The sequence below is a fragment of the Bombus bifarius genome, unplaced genomic scaffold (genome assembly GCF_011952205.1).
Source record: "Bombus bifarius isolate JDL3187 unplaced genomic scaffold, Bbif_JDL3187 scf7180000008140, whole genome shotgun sequence".
In the NCBI taxonomy this organism is placed as follows: Eukaryota; Metazoa; Arthropoda; class Insecta; order Hymenoptera; family Apidae; genus Bombus; species Bombus bifarius.
Genome location: NW_022884468.1, coordinates 957,614 through 978,953, shown reverse-complemented (window position 1 = coordinate 978,953; position 21,340 = coordinate 957,614). Strand labels below are relative to the sequence as shown.

Genomic DNA, 21,340 nt, shown 5'->3' with positions numbered 1-21,340 from the left:
GCCGAAGCTTTCAGTTTTCGAAAGTGTTTGCTGCTCGTGGTTCTGATTATCAAGTTCGAGTTTTGGAATTATATAGAATAGAAATTGATAGTTGTGTACATAGAACAACACTTTACCGATTTTAATGACAACGATTTCGAGATATGTTGCCAGAGTCAAAATTTGGAATTTAATTTCACCGACGCGTGTAACCGTCGCTCAAGTACCAAAGATAAATATATATAAAAATATTTCCAATACTACATGTTATATTTCTAAATTAAATGTATCTCTAAAATTATTTGTAAGCTTAGGACGAACTCTACGGTTGTATTCAGCTCAAATCATGTTAATTAATTGATCGAGTCATTTTCTAGATAAACTTACAAGCTTTTATACCTACGTTATGATATATGCTATTCGTCAAAGATTATAAGAAAAGGAAGCTTTAGATTTTTCATTGACATAATATTCCAAACAATACACATGCAAGATTGTCGACTCGGCCATCGCTTATGGAAATGAAACATCCAATTCTTTGACCATTCACCTGAGAAATTTCAAAGCCTTGAGAAATTTTCTCGAAGCAGTGGAAACCTTGCAGATGAAATATCAACGAGCGTTCAGACAGGCGAGGCCAATGCGAACTAACCTAATTATTGGCTGGAATTTTTAAATACTCACAAACTACAGTGAATACAATCGTTTAATTTTTCTTAAGACAAGATGAAAGCTCTACATTGCACCGAAACAAAACTGATAAATCCTACAAAGTGTAATTTACTTGATTTCCGACAAGAGAAACACCGATCATATATTCTAGCGTTAGCATTAAGAAATTTTGAAAAAGTGAAATAGATTAATTTGACTTCCGAGAAACTCGGGTTACACCGCTTTAACGATAAATTAAAATTAGATATATTCGCTAGATATATATCTTAATACCTACTAGGGACATCGCGTGATTATTCTGGAACTTATAACTAGACTATCCAATCGGTTTTCAATTCGACACAGAATAGGTTCCATTAACATTTCTCGTGGCACGCTTTAAGGTCGGATTCATTTCGTCAAGTAATGGCGAAAAGCGGCAAAAGGAAGGCGGGAAATCGGCGAAAACGGTAAAGTAGTAGTGGGAAACTGTAGACGAGAGACGAGGCAGAGACGGCGAGAAAAAGAGCGATTTGAAGGTAAAGGAATGTGCACGATGCTGGTAACCGGTAGCTGACTCGTACCGATAAGAAGTCTCGATTCGTTCGGTCGCTTCGTTCCTTCGTTCGTTCTCTTTCTCGTTCCTTTCTGGTCGGTCGTTCTCCTTTTTACATCGAGAATACGACATTAACTGACGGACGAGAACGCCGAGAAGCTCGGTACCGTTCGCCGATGTACGCGAGGAACGCGACAAACTCCTGGCAGCTGTATTGAGCGCCAAACGAAATAGGGAATTTAAGTGTCGCTGCTCTGATGAGATCTCTCTTTCTCTAGTTTCGTCTCCTTTTCACCGTTGCCCACTTTCCAGAGTAACAGCCCTCTTCCACCTCCTTCCGACTTCGTTCCCCGATTCGCCATCCTTCTCCTGTTTTGCACACGATACACGGCCAATCCCTGGAGAATTCGAAAGTCCTCTTGTAAGCCCCCTTTTCATCTGTTCCTCATCGTCTTCCGGCTCTGATCGCGTCTTCATCTTCCTTCCGCCCGTCTCCTTCGCCCAGTTTCCATCGATCGCGCCGATAATGTTGAATCGAGAACCGTTCCTCCACTTGCTCGCGGAAACGGCCCGACTTATTCATGAAAGGACGAGCGAGTTCGATAGATGTCGGCGAAGAGATTGAATTGTAAAGTCTCGGTCCTCCGTGCGAATAAACGAGCAACAACCGACCCGATGCAGTTCAGCTGAGGCTTGGAAACGTTTCACCCCCGCCCATACGACTTGTTATGATTAATAGCTGCAACTGAGAGAGCTCCGCGACACTCTTGCCGCGAAACTGATTTATACGAACGTTCACGAGCGAGTTCACGTAAAAAAAAAAAAACTGGGCCAGTTACTGGCGAATGTGTGCGGGGTGGGAAGAAACGTTCGAACAATTTGAAACGCTTCTTTGTTATTCTAAGTGGGTTGTCCGTTTTCAGTTGAAATTCAAGGGGTAAGAACAAAGGATATGGATTTATTAGAAATGGATTTATTAGAATATCAAGTTTTAATACTCTAACGGGCTTAAACGATTTACTCGATTAATAAACCTGTTTATGAGTGTGTATGTATGTAAGTTTCTTTTCTAACTAAGGATAGAAGTTTTATCAGAAAACTGGACGAATATGGAAATAAATGAAAGGTAATCAATAAGAAGAACAAATATAATATAATATAAGATCTATTTTTACATAATGAAGTATACATCGTATTATATGAATAATAGGCAACTTAAAATATGCGAGTTGGCCATAATAATTAGAGTTTTTGAAACATCAAACGAACAATTTAATGACTGCAGAAGTTCTTTTTCCCATTTCTATAAATTCTTTGTAATAACAAATTGCGTGATATTTATGAATACATAGCATTTGAATATTTTTAATATTTTTAAACCACATTTAAGCAGTTTTACATCCTGGCTTTGGTGTGCAATGGACGTTAATTTTGTAGTTGCAAACTTGCTTGTCTTCATCGAAGTAAAGACCAGAAGGACATTCCATGGGCATTGGTGGGTCGGTCAGACAAACGAAGTAAGTGGTGCAGCTGCATGGGTGTCGAACCATTGTATGGTTTGCATTTACATTGGTCTCACAGTCCAGTCTAACGGAATCATTGGAGCTTACACAGACCAAGTAGGCCATAAGTGCAATGACAATTGCAGCTAAAAAAAAGAAAATCGAAAAACAAGTCTGATAAATCGTTCCTCTACGAGATTCAAATCTTTGAAAGAATTATTTTCAGAAAATCAGTTTTACAATCGGTAGAAACACAAGGAACAGGTAGATTCTATTTGTAAAATAAGACTATTTCAGTCTTTGTTAAAACGGCCACGTGTCTATTAATATTGATACGAATCGGAAGAATTTAATCGTTATGTGATTAAGAATATGCAACAAGAAAATATACTTAATATTTTAGAGAACTTTATAATAATTCAGCACGGTTAGTATAACTAAGACAGCTCAGTTAATGTAGTTATACAGTATAGAACTAGTATAACTAACATCATAGTTGGTGTAGCAAACGGTTGCGATCTTAGGATAAGGATAATTTAATAGATTGATTACAGATTCAATAACAATTGAAATAACCAAGTAGAATAATCAAGGGACTTTGTCTCCCTACTAGTTCAGATGACAGAGATTCTACTTTACTTTCTACAATTCTATTTTTATTCTCTTCAATAAGTAAATAAACCGAACGATCGAGATTCTGATTATTTCGAATTTATTTTTGCGTAGCAATTCAAATTTTAATTTCTCCTTCTTGCTAACATATCATCCAACAAGCTATTCGTAGATATTCAGTGAAGTAATTAGCTTACCTTTCATTTTGCTTTTCGAAAAAGATAATACGCTAAGTGTCCAAACTCTGTATTGTCGTAGGCACAACTTGCCTGACCAAATTTCAGATTCGCTTTATATACTCTATTGACCAATTAAATGTCGCTATCTATACACGATATTCGGATCTCTGCTTTGTTGGATTTCGTTATCAATCAAGTCATGATAAACGCCATTGAAGTATAAGTAAGTTACCACGTCCGGAGATCGAAGATAAACTGATAAATTTGCGATCAATCTCTTCTTACTTCCAAGAAGATTCGTTATTTTTGAAATGTTAGTTCAGGAATTTTGTCCGTGAAAAAGTAACGTAGCGAGATCAATTTTCGATAATTCACTTCATCAGGAAAACAACACGACTTAGTGAATTTAATTGTATCGATGATAACGTAAAGTTCATACTCTTGCATTTTAATATTCGTGCTCGTGTGAGGCGCGGTTAACTAACATTTAAACTAACAGTAAATTAATATTCTCCTCTACCAATAAACGTATTTATCGAAACAGTCGTTTTCTTTCACTTTCTACTCCTTGTGTTTTACATCTTGTTGTATTAAATCCGGTAGATGTAAAGTTAGGATAACAAAAACCAAATAAATTGTTACATAGCGAAGAAAGAAGATCGTTAAAGAGAAATTGTGCATCCTCGATCAATTAGGTCGAAGGAAATTATACGTTAAAGGGTTAACCGGGTATTTAAAGAATTAATAAGCCGATTAATCACGTACTATACTCTGAAGAAATCTCTAAGAATAGGCATTCTCTTCGATACAGACGACTATTTGTGGAGAAACGAAGCAAAAATTTGGACGAGTGAAAACATTGAAAGAGAGATGTTACAAGAAATGCGTCTATATATATGAATTACAGGGGTGAGATGAGTGAGCGAGCAAGAGAGAGAGAGAAAGAGAGATAGATAGAGAGAGAGAGAGAGAGAAAGAACTTTGTCTGACATTCGGACAATGCCGGCGTGGTGCTGTCGCGTTCGGTTCCTGGTTATGGCGGGTGCACAATGCCTATTGTTGAGCAACCCACCATACAAATGTGTGTGCCAACGCTTCCACACAACGGACTGCTCCAGGTTCCTCATTTCGTCTCTCTGTTTCTCCTTAACGGCACACGCACGTAGCTTTTCCCTTATATTCTCTATGCACCACACCAGGTTTGCGTAACTCGTGGCTTTTGGCAAGGGCAATAAGATCCAACGAAACGCCGCGAAAAGAGACCGATATTGATTTCTTTTTTTTTTTTTTTTTTTTTGAACGGCCTGAAGGAAAGTCGCTAGGAAATGAGCCTCACGGATGAAACGGCATACTAGAATGCGTTGAATCTTGGATACGGTACAACGTAAACATGGATTTCATCTTCTCTGCTCGATCAAGAAAACCTTTTTGACACCTCAAAGAAAGATTTTAATGCATTTTCCGTCCATGAATACGCGAGCCGGATATTTCGTCGCTGCGACGGCTTCAATGTATTCCGTGTGTTTGGCTATGCAGCGAAAATGAAACGTATAATTAACGAAGCAGGATAATAATTTTGCCCTGATTTTTTGATATACGTAATGTACGATTATAGACGGTATAAAGGGTAAAAGTAACAATAACAAATTACCATACCGCGATTGAAGTGGACACGTAATCATAATGTATATGTCCATTTAATAATAATATATGTGAAAGTAAAATAATATAAATTTGCGAATAATTTTGTTTGAAACTTGCGGAATATTTTTGCCAATTAGTTATTACCTATAGTTATTATAAATAACTGATATATCTCTCCTATATATTATTCGTTAACTAAGATCAATACAGATATATGAATTCTTTAAATAGATGAAGGCTATAATACATAATTATACATATGAATAAAATGTATATCATACAAGGAATAAAACAAAGACATATTCTTTATTCGAAACAGAAAGGAAATATTAATTTTGATTCATCAATGAATTAATACACAAAGGGTATTCATATTCATTTTATACTAACAATCAGAGAAATAAATTTAATTAAATTTAATTAAATAAAAGGTATCGCCTAATTTTATACAACCTATTTCATAAATTATTTTTCTTCGTTTCTGTCTTTATACAGTTATACACATAATTCGTAATAGAAATATCAAGCCAAATTGTGCAACCATAATCTATCGTTTATCAGCAACGATAATTTATAAAACAAGATCAACTGTTTTGTCATTGTATTACTGGGTCGAATGAAATTGTTATCAATTATTTATTTTACATTAGGTCATCTTAAAAACAAGTATCATGTATGTTGACCATGAATGAGAGACTGCGTAATGTGTTAAATAGACAGTTACAAGCAAACGCACGTGAAAAATGTGTAATTTGTCCACGTTTTATCGAGATTTTATAAAACATGAACTTAAGATGGTGATCGAAATTCAATTTTTTATTCTGCTACCTTTCCATAGCGAAAGTTTTAACATAAGTTAGTTGGTATAACGATAAAATTTTATTTTTGTTTTCTTTCTAATTTAATTTCATTATGTAATTATCGAAAATTTAATAAATGCACAAACATATACAGATACGTTATCGTTAATAAACCTTGTTCGATTTGCGTGGAATTAATATATGTGACTTGCATCATGTATTATCGATCAGTAAATTTTGAAATCCCGAGAAAATTTGAAGAATAATAGAAGAAATGTATCAAGAAACTGAAGGTAACGATATTGATGATAATGGTATCGATAAGGCGACACTTTACGAAAATATTTTCTTACATCACCTAACGTACTACAGATAAGATTGTTGATAATGTTCTTTGATATTTAATCCATTTTGTACGTCAATCTGGAAGTGCATGTACAACGCAAAGCTATCGTATTTCTGGAACAAAAACGTAGTCTTAAATTTCCTAGTGTTCCTGTTTTGAAAGTTTCAAATTTACGCGGAAAAATAGCTACAGGCACCAAATCATTTTTTATATACATCTTCCAAAATTATTCGTTTCTTTGCTTCATATTGAAGATTTTATTATTGTTTTTAGAATCTCAATAAACGTCATTCGAACAGACAGAACTGATATTTTTGGATGCAAGTGCATGTTATACTAATGTAATTGTCATACAGAGTACGTTCTAAGTGAATTAAATTCTCGAATTATCATAAATTTCATAAATAAGTATGTAGACTGACGAAACATATTCGTTTATCTAATAAAAGAACTATGAAGTGACTTTTATTTATTTCTTCGTGTCTTTACGCTGTTGATTTTAATATGGATAAGTGTTTTTCCTACAGAACATTGTAACGTAATATGGACAGAAGATTGTGATTGAGGACATTGACAAAGAGTATGAAAATTGGTGTTTTCAATATAAAATATACTGTTGAAAAATATTTCAGAACATTAGTAGTGAGTATAACATATTAATTATACATTTATACATATATTATACATAATATTCATTTTTAATTATAATTACGTATAATAATTAGAATTAAAATAATCTTGCAATAGAATAAACACCTTTACGTTACGAACTGTAATATAAATCGATAAAATAACTTTGACCAATTTTCTGAGTCTAATAATCCAGCGATATAGTATATCACGAAGGATTTATCAACCGAGTTTTAATCGAAATTATTTGCCAGCGAGTAATACTATTACAGCGGAAGGAATCGACGATATGACGATCAAACGAATCCGACGGGAAAGAGAAAAGAAAAGGGGTAAAAAGGGAAGAAAGTGGCAACTTCCTTAAGTTTCTGCCCGATCTCTGTACCATTTGAAATTCGAATTTAATCACACTTTATTGTCCGAAAGCACGCGAGGAATTCTTGATCGCGGAAAATCGCGGCGTATCTGCGTCCCATCTCCGTAACGAGATGTACGAAGTAACGAGGAAAGAATTCGGTTCGTTACGGGGTGGGATCGGGGAACCGAATCTGACCCCCAACCACTTTCAACCCCGTCTTCGTCTATCGCTGTGTCCATAATTTAAATTCAATCATTTGCAAATGTCGATCCATTTCGACTGTTACAGCAGATTGTTCGTACCGACACGTGGAACTTGGCTTCACCTCGAGAAATGAGACATTCCGACTAGAATGTGACTTGATCGTTGGAAATTCCTCCTGAGGATCTTAAGACAACGCGCGGCATTCTCAAATGGGAGAAAATCTGCAGAGAAAAGAAAAATCTGGAAATTTACATACGATGGTTACGGAAAGCATTTGTACATCGTTGTCTTCATTATAGCACTTATTAATTAATTAAGTGTAATTATAAGTATCTTCGTATCGTGCAGTAGTACTTTTACTGGTTCGCAATTTTCAAATTATTTTTCTTCAGCTCATGACTCGGCTTTTTCTGTTCCTATATTGCATTTAAAAATTACGCATATAATTTACATTGCGCGAAAGATATAGTAATTTCTTGCCTTATCTTCGATTTAAAAGAATGGCATATAAAAGAGAGCAAACAAAGAAAGATATCATACGTTATCAACATGAAATTTTGAAAAATATTCAATAACTTTCTCAGTATTCCACTGAATAAATGGAACATTTGTTCCCTTCGTTCTTTGTTTCTTATCGAGGAATACTAACTTCTCTTACTTATTTACTTGAAAGCTCTTTAGCTTTCACGATACAAAATTAAACGGAGCGTACATATTTTCTGATATTTTCCGCTCGAATTTTATCTTTACACGTTTTATTCTATTGTCTATAATTAACGCTTAAATGCAACAACCATTTAAGTAAGTATAGAAGAAACACGTTAACAAGAATCTTCTCTTATCGAATGGAAATGAAGACTAGTTTAGTCAGAGAGTTTTGGATTTCATTCGTTCATTTCTTTGGACTTGTACACTTATTTGAAAATTTCCACAAGAAACAGATAATTGAAATACTTCTTTCGCAATTGGGGCCAAGCCATAGTTTCAAGACGGCAGAGGATATACAAAAATTTCATTAAAAACTAGTATGATTGTGTATACAAATAAAAACATTATAAGTATCATTTCTAAACATAATTAATTGCTAATCTTTTAAGCGGGAGTGTACATGTACCATAGCCTTGTAGGCTCCCTTTTCAAAAGAACTTCTCAATTTCAAAGAAGAAAAATATTGCCAGTCTGGCGAACAATCTAGAGTGCAGCTCGGAGAGTGAATGATTTCAGATAAAACAAGAAAAACTAAACGCACCTTGTCGTAATTTAACTCTAGTTCCTATGAACGAAGGGAAGCTGGCCACCGACACTGGTGGTTGGTGACACGAAAGAGGCAGCGAAAAGCTTCGACGAACATTTTGGGCGTAACGTTAACGTTCATATCTCGATTTTCCTGGTGCTCGCCGATTCGTATAGCAGAGGGAACGAGAGAAAAGCGTGGCAGGCATGCTCGCCATATTGGCATACACGCCGCCTGCGTTTTACGGCCGTATTCAGCGATTTTGCATATCGAGCACTCGGCCCTGTATGCGTGCAGGTATATGTGCGTGAATTGTCGTACATAGGGATGAGAAAGAGCGAATGAGATCACGAAGCGTGAGCATGATCACGAAGAAGATGAACGAAAGTATAGAGGAGCAGGAGGAGAAGGAGTAGAAGAGGACAGAAAAAGGGACACACACCATCGTTGTCCTTTCTAGAGCGGTGGCAGCGGAACTGCTGCAAGCCTATTCACCTTTTCCACACCGATTCACGTATATACGGCGATCGCAGACCTCCTTGAGAGCTCAATTTATCGCGAAACGGCCTCCGCCGCCAGTACAAAGTGAGCCGGCGCATGGAACGTACCAGCCTCCCTTCCAGCAAATTGTCATAATTGAATAACCAGCGAGATAAGCGAGCGTCGCTTTGACCGCCGTTGCTTTCCCTTCCTAACTCGCTAGCCGGCTTCATACGGGCCGATCCATTTAACCCTTGAGTGTCTCGAGTCCACTTGATACGCGATCCGTACTCCCCCCATTGTGTTTCCAGGCTCTGTGTTCGCTTTCATTTCCGCGAATCAGTCGGTTAATCAATTTGCAACGCTCCCTCCTCGTTTAACATTACCTCGGTGGATCTGCCTTTTTTCCTGTATCCCCCGTTTTGCCTGACTCGAGCCCATACTACGCTGATCGCGTTCGGTTCCGTTAACGAGAGTATCTTTGAGAGCCGCGGGCGATTCGGGAATAGTTGAAGAGTTCGCAACGAGATTAGCGTCGTCGTATACGCTTTGTTCTTCGAGATAGCGTATCGACGCGTTTTTTCTTTTTTCCAATTCGATGCTGCTTTCTCTGTCCACTAACAAGTCATCGGCCAGCCAAAATTGACTGGTGTTTGCAATTCGTTTGTTTCTGACACACAAGTTCTACTGTAATGTAGCCTCGTTACTCCGGAGTGGTGTACATCATGGTTTTGTCTGACACCGATGCCTGTTGGTAGCAAAGCAGGTTAGAGAGTAATCGATGAATCGAGTCACAGCTGTTTAAATCGGAAAATAGATTAACTATACGCTAATTATGCAGAGTATCTCAGGAATCGTGGTACAATGGACAAGAGGGTGGATTCTACACGTACGAGTTTAGAATATAAGATAAGATTTTTTCATATCACGTTATCATTATTTGTGGAACGCGATACAGAAATAAGGGCGGTTGATAAAACACTTAAATTAGTAAGAAACAGCGTTAATGTCTCAGACCGCCGTTGAACGACCGTGCAATGCTGTGCATGTCGATGAATGAAATTATGGAAATCCGTATTTGGTATTGTTCCACAACTTCCACTAAAATTCTTCCATGCCGTTCCATTTCGCGTTATTAAAGCAGCATACAATAAGATTTAACGGACGCGCAACCATCTAAATACAGTTTTTCATTAATGATAGGTGGAATATGCAAAGGATGATTTTATTGTCCTTTTATGGCTTTTACACAAAATCACTGTAATCACAGACAATGGTTGCTGATACCATTCTGTTGAAAGGTACAAAACAAGAATCAACCGAAATATCTGACGGAGCTGAAAGGAGAAATTGGAACGGAATAAACGAGAAGAGGAAGCAGAGGTGCAGATATCGAGGGTGGCTTTAACGGCCTTTTGTTTGGTTAACTGCATTGCTTCCCAGCTCGCCGGTAATTGCCACAATGCGGGGCGAGGAATCAAAAAGAGAATAGCGATCCAGGAAATCAGAGAAAATGGTTAATCGAACGACAAGTCGATCCCTAATTTTCCTCTTGAGACACATTGCTTTGATTGCACTTTTTTTCTTCTTTCTTTTCCTCCTTTCTTTTAATCTTTCTTCTCTCTTTTCGCTTCTCTTTCTTCCTCCTTTCCTTCTATGTTTCTTACATTTCTGAAATAGCAAAGAAATAATGGCAACGAGTATGTAACGGAAAATCTTCGAACGTTCAGAATTCTGTACTTCTATGATACGATCCTACTTTATATGGAAGTGCAGATTTTAATGTAAATTCATATTTTTATAAACACGACTAAGGAAATGGATGGGAATTGTAATTTAGTGATATTTAAAAAAGAATATTATCATCACAGATATTGTATCAACAAAGTGTATGGATAGTAAATTACTCATTATATTAATAAGACACGATACTTAACGAGACCATATTTAACACTAACTACGTGTTCAAAATCACTATTCATGTTATATACTAATTTATTACTGAGTGTATGTTTGCAGTACATATCTCGTAACTTCTATGTACATTTTTGGACTGGTTTCAAATTTTTCCAATCTAATTACGTTAATTCCGTCTCATTGCGTTAAAAAGTTTCATGTAAGACGCATAATACACATGTTCATGAAAATTCATTGTGTTAAGTGTTCAAATACTGTGAATCATTATGTGTAGTGTATAGGAGTTTCAATAACCCGCAGGATATAATAAAACGTTTCCTGGCCGCTTTATGTCTTCGACATCTTTGAAAATTGAAGCAAAAATTCTGTGGAAAATTGAAGGGAATATCTTTATCATTCCAGGCACGAACGAGCCTCACAGAAATTTGGATTGACCTTTCTAGCGCGGAACAATTCTTGGTTTTGCGGCGAACAAAAAGAACAGGAGATAGTAAAAATATTTGACCGCAGTGCCGTAAGATCTCTCGACGGCCATCTGATATTTATAAAGAATCGTATCTTACGAGGTCGCATTCGAGGAGTACAAAGGACGTTTAGCAAACCATCGAAGCGTTGCAAACATCGCCGACGCGTGGAATATGGTCCGATATCCTCTGACTATTCAGATGGAGGCAATCCTCTGCAACCTCCTCAGCAGCAGTAAGCTGTGACGACTCCTTGGCAAATCTTCCACCCACATCGGGGCCTCGTACAGAACACTGGATCGAACCACTCCCTCGTACAGTCGACGAACTTCTACTCCGGCTCCGCCAATGTTTGGTAATAGGCCGCATAAGGCCGTATAAGACCGTATAAGGTCACTCTTCCGCACCCTATCCCGGTCAATGCTGGTGCAGGGTGACGAGGGCCCCACGAGAAGGTGAGGTGAGTAGTCTTGGCAGGTATGGGCCCACCAACTTCTCCGAAATCCTCCGCATCGGATCGGCAAGCTGACGAGGGCCAAAGCCACCACCCAACTATAGGAGAATATCAGATCCATAGGGGTTTCCCAGGGCGTGGTCCTACGCCCTGGGAGCCCACACCCGCCTCGTGCTCCCCCGACTCGCAACTAACTCCTCACAACTCGACTCTCAATTAACGACTCCTCATAACTCGACTCTCAATTAACGACTGCCGATTAATTCGTCTTTCTCCCTTAAGCATCCCTTTGTCGTCTTCTCATACCTCCATCACGTACGCGTTCCGTAACCGTCCGCGTTTATGGCCACGTAAGCCTTCTCCTACATAACTATTCGAGTGAAGGACTGACGACGCATTGATGGGTCGCTTGGCCCATTGAAGTTTCCCGACCCTTTCAGCCTGTCGGCACTTAGGTTTTCTCGCAACATTGTTTACAGTTCACCCGTTATTTCTTAGGTGATCTGTCCACGATATTATACTGATAAAAGTAGCAGAACTTAAACTCGTGTGATCTAGAAGTGGTGTTAAAATTATTCAATAATTCTTATTCGACGATCATACAACAGAGTTTATTAAAACATAGATGATTTTTCAGAAAAGAAAATTTTCTTCGGTATAATAAAATAATACAAATTGAGCAATTAATTATTAAATAAAAAGTGAGTATTAAATATTGGTCACGAATATTTTAATTTGTAATCTAATCGTTAAGCAATATTTTTTTCAAAGATTTTATCCCTACCTAGCATCATAATACATTTTAAGCTACGATAAAATATTTATAACGCAAAGCCATAAAATGAATTTTTATTTATTATTGATTTGCGTCAGATCGATCGACAAAGCAGATATCAAAAGATGACATAATGTAGCTACGAGCATCTCACCTATAGTTACCTATACTGACGTTCAAGTTTTTATTGAATAATTAAAAACGTCAGTGGCAGATCTGCGCGCTCTTACGATCACGAGTAGGGGTGAGGTCCCTCTTGAAATTTGCATAGCTGCTTCAGCGATGGGAGTTTCGGTGAAATATGGAGTTTTATTATTTTCGAGATACTTCACCCCGTTAAACGAGCGAGCAGAACAGAGGTCCACGAATAAGCATACGCGAACGCCAGAAAGCATATCGATCCATCTACGTTTCGATCTTATTCCAATATTACTTTTGTTTCATATTTTTCATATATAAATCGTTTTCTTCCTTAATGCTGCACTTTTTTCTAACCAAAGATTACGATGCTCATTTAAAATTTTCGCATGAGAGTAAGTTAGGAAAGCAGAAATATCAGTATCCACCAATATGCCAGATATTGGCTGACCAATGCAGAAGATACTATTGGTAATGTAGCACTGGTGCAGATGATATAAAATAGGGACCTGATAAAGCGGCACGTAGATGACGTGACGTTTATCACACATGTTCCATGTGTCGACACTGCGCTTTCAAACATACTATACGCTGTGACGAATATATAAAAGAACAGAAAAAGCGAATAAAGGGAAAGGTCCAGTGTTTGTTTAGTCGGTAGTTAATTTGAGAAACAAGCGCTTTATTAATTAACTGGAACCTAACATTTCCGATAGTGATATTAATTAATTGATTATCAATTGACCTAAATATGCCAATAAATGTAATTTCATAAGAATCGTTGTTTGAGCCATTTCACTTTTTAAACTTTTCAAGGCAATGAAACATTTTACGTGAAAAAAGTATACTCGTGTAAATGTGTATATCATTGAAGTATGTTAAGATTATCGTCGAAAAATTTCGATTTCATAATCGGATGAGAAAGAATTGCATATGAATTTGTATTTCGCTTCGGATGGTTTATAAAAGATAGTAACTTTCAAATTATAAGACGCTAGTAATTTCTGACAATGCGTCATTATAAAAAATAATACAAGAAAAATATATCGTTCTCGACAAGCGAACGAATAAAATACTAATGATTAAGTATAGAAGAACTGCTTGCAACATATATGGATGCTCTGCAATCTATAATATTAAAGGTAACCTGAATTAACAAGGATTTGTTAAGCATATGTAAAGTGTATTTGCGATTCGAAAAATTATTTTAATATTATATATGCATTTGCCTATCATACAGTTTAGTTAAACAACCAGTGGTATATTTTTTTCGATAAGAATATATATAAAGGTATGAAAATAAGAATGTACGAAGAAGTAAAAAGCTTGTAAATTATTACGAAGAAACAAAGTTTCGCCGTTATATCACATGTTTTTCTTCCCATTTACCGAGTCCATTCATCAATATCGATAATACTGTAATAACATGTTTGAGTATAATATGCGATAGAGAATCAAAAAGGCATACGATTCAAAACAAGAAATCATAGAAATATATCTTACACATTCTATGTGAGTGGCAGCCAGTCGCTTTCAAGAAATTGTCGACGAATGCGGACATTCAGGACAACGGTGGTATTTCAGCAATGTCCACAACGAAGTACGTACATTTAGAGAACGGCGACGAAAAGAAAGAATACGCCGAAGAAGATTCCATGCCATGTTCGCTATGAATTTTTCATTTTCAGACGTCGATTGTTTGAAGCCTTGACGCTATTCAACGTTCCAAGAATTTTCAAGAAATACATTTAACATTGTTAGTCTAGACTATGTACCTATCATCCTCTGTAAGTTCAATGCTTTTGAACTTGTACGATAATCTCGTGTTGTACATTCTCAACTTGTGAACTAAATATTTCATTTAACTTTGATGTTAAAGAAACAAAGTTTAAATATTCGATGTAAAAATCTCGCATTTCGATGTAAAATATAATTTTATCCCTTTTTGTACAAAATATATAAGCCTCCAAATATACAAGTTACACCGTGCCGGTATCCCTTTAAAACGAGAAACCATGTCAATGTGATTTAACGTATGCAAATACGAAGCGCGTCCAATGCAACGTGCACGACTACAAGCACGAGCACCAACACAACGCTCGAAGGATCAACCGCTCGGTGAAATTTCTTCAGCCTCTGAGTTCTGAATATTAAGGACGTCTCAGCGAGCGTCAACTCGGCGGTATTTACCCGATTTTCAAGGCCAGTTTGCGAATTACTCTCGCGTCTTGCCCTTCTCGGTCACTTGGCAAATTTCACCGTCGTCTCCGCTAATCATCACCGTGCACTCCAACAAAGTTTCAAAGAGAAATGAACTATTCATTGCGGTCGACCCTTACGGCGTGCACCGTTTCCCTTCTCTCGCCTCGCTTCCTCCTCTTTCTTCCCGAGTACAGAGGCTCACCCAACCTTTGTCGCTTTCCCTCTTTATCCTACGCTCGCTAATGCCGCCGTCTCGCCTTCCCCCTCTCCGTTTCCACCTCTTCCACAAACCACCCTGGTTCCTTTCCATATACTCAAGGGTATCAAAGAAGAGGGTAGCATAACCGAGTTGGACGGTATCGTGGCTGTTGCTCCTATTACCGCATCCTTTCATAACACTAAATAATTCCATTTAATTACTCGCCCTTTGCACTATGTGCAGGCCGGCGAATGGGCATGGGATATTATTTATCGCGCTTTCCAAGTCGTTGCAGAGAGCCAAGCTGCGTCCTCCAAGGCCTCACCGCCCCATCCAAACATGACTCCTTCGCAGCCGCTCTTCATCGCGCTCTCTAACCCTTTCACTCTTCTTCGGGAGTGGAGTGTTCGGGAACTTTAACGGGTCAAAAGCTCTCGCGCGACGCACGTACACCCGAGCTCTTTGACTGCGACTACGTTAAACGTGCGATCTATCCTTCGTTAATCCCCTACCTGCATTCGCTCCAGCGAACGTTTACGGCAAACAAACGCGGAAAATTTTCGGTTCTCGAGTTACCGGTGTCCTTTGTGGCAAACAGACCGGTGTGGCTGTTCAATTTTACGAAATATCGGAGGTGGATAATAGCGTGTATTATTTAATAGAACGAATAATTAAATAAAGCGATATAATTTTACAATTTAAATATTACTTACTTTCATAAGGAAGATCTTCTTATCCGAGATTTGTGCCAAAGTCAGTGAACTGCTGAAAATACATTTTTGATTGAAAAACGCATCCTTGCACGCTAGGAACCTCAAGCTGCAAGTTGCTTTGAAAATTAAATGTGGCATTTAATGTTCCGTCGAATGCAAGATTGTTCTATAAATACACCGCAGGATTTGTCAGACGTTTCATACATCAAATGGGAACGTGCATGCCACCTTGTAAAGCGCTTTGCTATACTTCGTGACATGCAACAGTTAGCAAGAGCGCTGCAGTGACGTTCTTTGAGCGATACGTCAGATATGGAACAACACATCATGCTACACAAAGTTGCATAGTTAACGAATTTGACGGGTGAATCCCCATTGTTTCAGGCAGAAACGTATTTTGTTCGGTGGAATCGAACTCTGTCTTTCAAAAGTTTACAAAGTCTGAAACGTCTATTACGCGTATGCATCACTATATTGTCCGTTATTTATAACTATAAACTATAAAATTTAAGTTCAACCTCCATTTATATTTTAACGTATCTTCCATGACTTCCTTTAGCTTTTCAAATAAATTTAAAATAAACCATTGCAAATGTGTTTTACTGTTATGTACTTAGAAATTTATTCTGTTTCAATTAGTGTAAATACTATACAAATACTGTGTGTGAAACGATTAGACGAAATACATATGTATTTAAAATGATAATTTTTCTACTAAAAATTAAGATGCTCGAAGATAAGTTGAATATCTTGTAACTAATAAAAGATCTCCAGTCTTATAAATTTGCAATAACGACGTTGTTCGTAAATTACTCGCGTATAACGAACGAAAGTGTCTTCCGATGAACTTTTTACATTGTCTGACAATGTCTGCCAGTTAACAGTTTCTCTGATTCAAGAAACAACGCATTTGGAATTTACTCAAGTCCACGGTACTGAGCTAAGGAAGCATTAAGGAAGGGTCATTTCCGCTCCTTTGAAACATGTTCCACCGATACACGGTGTAACTGGTACTGTTTCAAAGGCGTCTACATGCGATGCACGATCGCTTGTAATGGCGAGGCGGAGGGGAGGAGGGGGATTTAGGTTGGAGAACGTTACTGGAAACAGAGACAAGAGGAACAATCGGGTTTGCGAAGGTATCGCGCAGCATGTTAGCGACGATCCTCGACGAGGAAGAAGCAAGTTTCCTCGAAGAGTTGCCGCGTACGTCGCTTAATCGGGCTTAGGCGAGCCAACCCGGCTTCTATTTACATTAATTCCCAATAATCGGACAACAGCATCCGTCCGTAGTCGGGGCGCACCTTATGAAACGATCTCCTGAAACCGTTTAACCTCCTTGCACACGATGTCTGTTGCTTGGAACTGTATCGTAGTATCGCCACGGCGCACCTACGACCCGCTTTCATACACCTGAAGAGAGCTCATCGAGTTTCTCCATTTGCATCGCGGATGACCTATTTCCATAATGTCGCCTCGCTAGCAACGTAAATGCTCCTCGGCCGTTTATGGCGCGAACCATGCCATCGCCGGCCAGCGTTTCACTGAATTTTCGAAATTGCCCTCGTACGTTCTACATATTAGGCAGAGATTATGTTCCAGTCTTTCCATCCTCGTAACGCAAGACGTCGTTCCTTTTTATTGGCCTGGGCTGAACCAAGGTCCCGGCCAGTTTGTAAGACAAATTATGGATAAAGAGAGGGTTTAGGTTTACAGTGTATTCAAGATGGATGACAGGATCCGATGTCTTTGTAGCAACAAATACTAGTAATTTACGATCTCATTTTACCGTGAAACACGCGCCCGCTGTCTGTGCGTGCGGTAATTTGGAGGTTTCTGTGGCTTGGGTTTGCTCGCGACACAGTTTAGGCAAATGGAAACAGTTGTCGCGTTTTACCCTAAGACAGATAGAAAAACCGATATAATTATGCCAGCCGTGTCTCGTTACAATGCTAATGAAATTTCGGAATGTTCCGTATATCCGTAACACACGTAAAAGCTACAAATATTCGTGCAACTTCGCGAATATATATTCTATAATATTTCGTATCGTTCTAAAGAAATATTTTCACGCACACTGATCACAGAATCGTCGATCAGCCGGTATCCTGACAAATGAGCGGAACGAAAGTCGATTGATAATCGATATTCCTTTGATCCAAGCATTTAGCTTCTTTGTTATCTCGCGAAATTTCCCATTCCGTCGTTCTTCCGTTTAACGGGAACCGATCACTGGCGGATACATTGGAGGTGCTCGCGGCAGGTTAGCAAACCGTCGCCGCTTATTTTCCGGCCAGGCCGCGACGAGGAACAATGAAATGAGCAAATAACTAGATTCTCACGCGCAACGGAACAATAATAGCACCGGGGGGAATTTTTCACGGGCCCGTGGGCAAAATAATTTGGCAACAGATGCGTCGCGTCGCGTTTTCCGAGCCACCCGACCAAGAATAACCGGGCAGGAGTGGCACGGAAAAGGGCGGCAGCCTGTTTGCTACAGCAGGGCCGGCACAATGCGGTACCGAGTATCTCGTGTTTCAGAAGTTACTCCCTGTCGTTAATATTCCCTCAGAATTTTACTTCTTACAAAATTAGAGAGAAAGATGTTCCTACAGGCAACGGGCTTTCGATGAATGGCAAAAATACACAAGTCCATAGCGCGTTAATTCTAAATGTACATAGTGGAGATACACTATCGTTCATGGGTATCCAGATGCATCAAAATTGTTGCGATTATATAAAATTTCTTTTAGACGAGACTCTTTAGTCTGATTAGTTATATATTTAAATTAAAACTGTATTTTCCTTTGGTTTTGATATTACGCTTGCCTCGTCTTGAACATTTTCAAATTTCGTGACATGAAATCATATTATATCGATGCCATTTATTCATATCTAAATACAATTAATTTATTTGCAAATTACATTATGTTATTATAATATGATCGTTTAAATATGTTACCCATTACACTAATAACATTTGAAAATCATGCGAATAATGCATTACATATTAATATAATATGTTAATATTACTGAGAATTATTAAACAAAGTAGCTTGTTATCATTACATTTTGCATATGGAATCCTATCTTCTAAACTGTTATATTAAGATTTCATTAATAATTTAATATCCAAGGTGAATAAAGCATATCCTATAAAATATGATTAATTGATTGTCTACGTAGTCTACAATTGTTAAATAATATTTGTCTGTCTTTGTCGGTGTAGATCGACGTTTACAGCATGCGAAAATCGTTTATCTATCGAGAAAATTTCAATTCAAAGCGATAGGGTGAAATGAAAGGGGAAAGGGGGAAGAAAATTGTTTCTTGTGCCGTGGTGAAGCACGCGCGATAAAGAGGGGGATCGTTTCCCTACGACACGAATAGGGCGATAAAAATCAAAAACAGTTTGTCACTCAACGATTATTCGAATTGTTGGGATCTGTAAAAATGTACATTTCACGGATGCTGTGCAAAATGTGTACGTTTATTTTTGTAAATGATAGAGTATCTTCCCATCCTCTGCCCTTACAGCGCTGCATTTTTAGCTATCGCACTTTACTTGCCTAAATATAGAAAGCACATAATTTTCCGTTCAAAGTCGAACCTTACAATTTAATCCAGATGATGACCAGAACCTCATTATTCCTTATCACAAAATTCACTTCTCGTTAGAAGCGTTCATATAAATTCCATCCCAACTTCGCCTAAAACGAAGCATTTCACGCTAATAACCGACGAGTTAAAGACAACAGCCAAGTATCGAATGTCCAATGAAAAGCTTCTGTTCTCAATAAAAGCTCTCAATGTGTACACGGAGATACGAAAACGACTGCTGCCGGATCAACAGACAAAAATAATTCAATGAACCGCCTTCAGTACGTAGGAGAAGTCACGGGAAGCCACCCTTGTTGTTCGGTTCTGAATGAATACCTGATGCCTATTGCCCGTGGCCAGCGCGCCGTGTTCTTACACGGTGAGACCCTCGAGAGATCGAAGGGTCGGTCACGAGGAAGGGTGAGAAGCAACACAGGCGAGCGAGATACGATGGAAGAGACGGACGGCGGGAAGGGCCGCAACTTAGAAATAACAAGGCCGAATGACAAGAAAACAGTTGAAGAAGGGAAGACGACCGACTCGTTTCGTTGGAAGAAGGGAAGCTTTGGCAGGGTGGCAGCGAGGAAGGAGGAACGACGCGGGGAGGGGACAACAGGGCAGAGTGTAAAGATAAGGGCGTTACGTGAGCGACTCATTAAGGGATGCAAATTAACCAACGGCAACGATGCTGCTGCCTAGCTCCCTCGAAACTTCGGCTCTGAGCACCCTAGACTGCCACCTCTACCTGCTAGTCGTAGTTGGCCAGAAGTACAACGTGCTTCGAATCGCTGTTCGAGTATGTAACCTGTATAGTACCTATCATCTGTGTCCGGTGCCATCTTTATGAGCGGGTAAAGAATAACACCGCTACCGCGACATCCACGTGCGCTTAAAAACCACGAATTTACATAACTGACATCTTCGATGGTTATATCGTTGCTTGTTTACCCGGGATCCGCTTTTCAGCGAACGACGAAAGTAATCTTGTTCCGTGCTTTGATCAGACCGATAAGTGAACGTAAGGAGGAGGATACTGTGCTTGACATGATTGATCGAAGAGTATGTGATGATTGGATGTTGCGTTAACGAGCTTCAGTCGATGTGGTTCGTTAATATTGAGCGAATTAAGGTTATCCGTTGCATTCCAGTTGTACGTGTCTGTAACATGTAAAAGTTATAAGTTTTCCAAAGTTATAATGAGTAATACGTAATACGATAAAATACATAATATGCAAAAATATACAAAATAATCAAAGTAAAATATCTATTATAACGTGAGTGAAAGAAGTGTCTATTTAGATGTTTCCTCAGTTATGTTCATAATAAACATGGGTCGCCAGAGTATAATTGTAACTGAGGTTTGAACTATTCATCTCACCAAAAATTTCGTACAACGTACGCTTATGTGTTCATCGAAATATTTACTAAGATATATTGATAACAATTGAAAATAATATTTACTATCGAAGTAATAATGGTAGCAGCCGTAGAAATAATGTCGCATGCAATGTAAGACTATTTGTGTAACAGATTTTAGCTAATTCAGCGAAAGCTTTTTTGCTTGGTTTACTCAGTCCAAGGCAATTCTGAGACTTCGAAGGACTCTTTTGTAAACGACTGTCCAGTTACCCTATGATTTATACTAGCTTTTAGTTGGTGCTCTCGCAAAAAGCTACCCTTGGGTAGAAATATGTCCCTGGACA

The 21,340-nt window shown here is 38.4% G+C and overlaps 1 protein-coding gene across 1 annotated transcript; it reads right to left on the bottom strand.

Moving 5' to 3' along the window:
- Nucleotides 1–2,571: 2,571 nt before the first annotated feature.
- On the bottom strand, nt 2,572–3,714 carry LOC117208561 (peritrophin-1-like). Its single transcript, XM_033449783.1, has 2 exons — nt 3,498–3,714; nt 2,572–2,834 (listed from the first exon to the last, which is right to left on the bottom strand). The coding sequence occupies exons 1-2, from the start codon at nt 3,502–3,504 to the stop codon at nt 2,572–2,574; spliced, it is 270 nt and encodes an 89-aa protein (XP_033305674.1). The 5' UTR covers nt 3,505–3,714.
- Nucleotides 3,715–21,340: the final 17,626 nt, after the last annotated feature.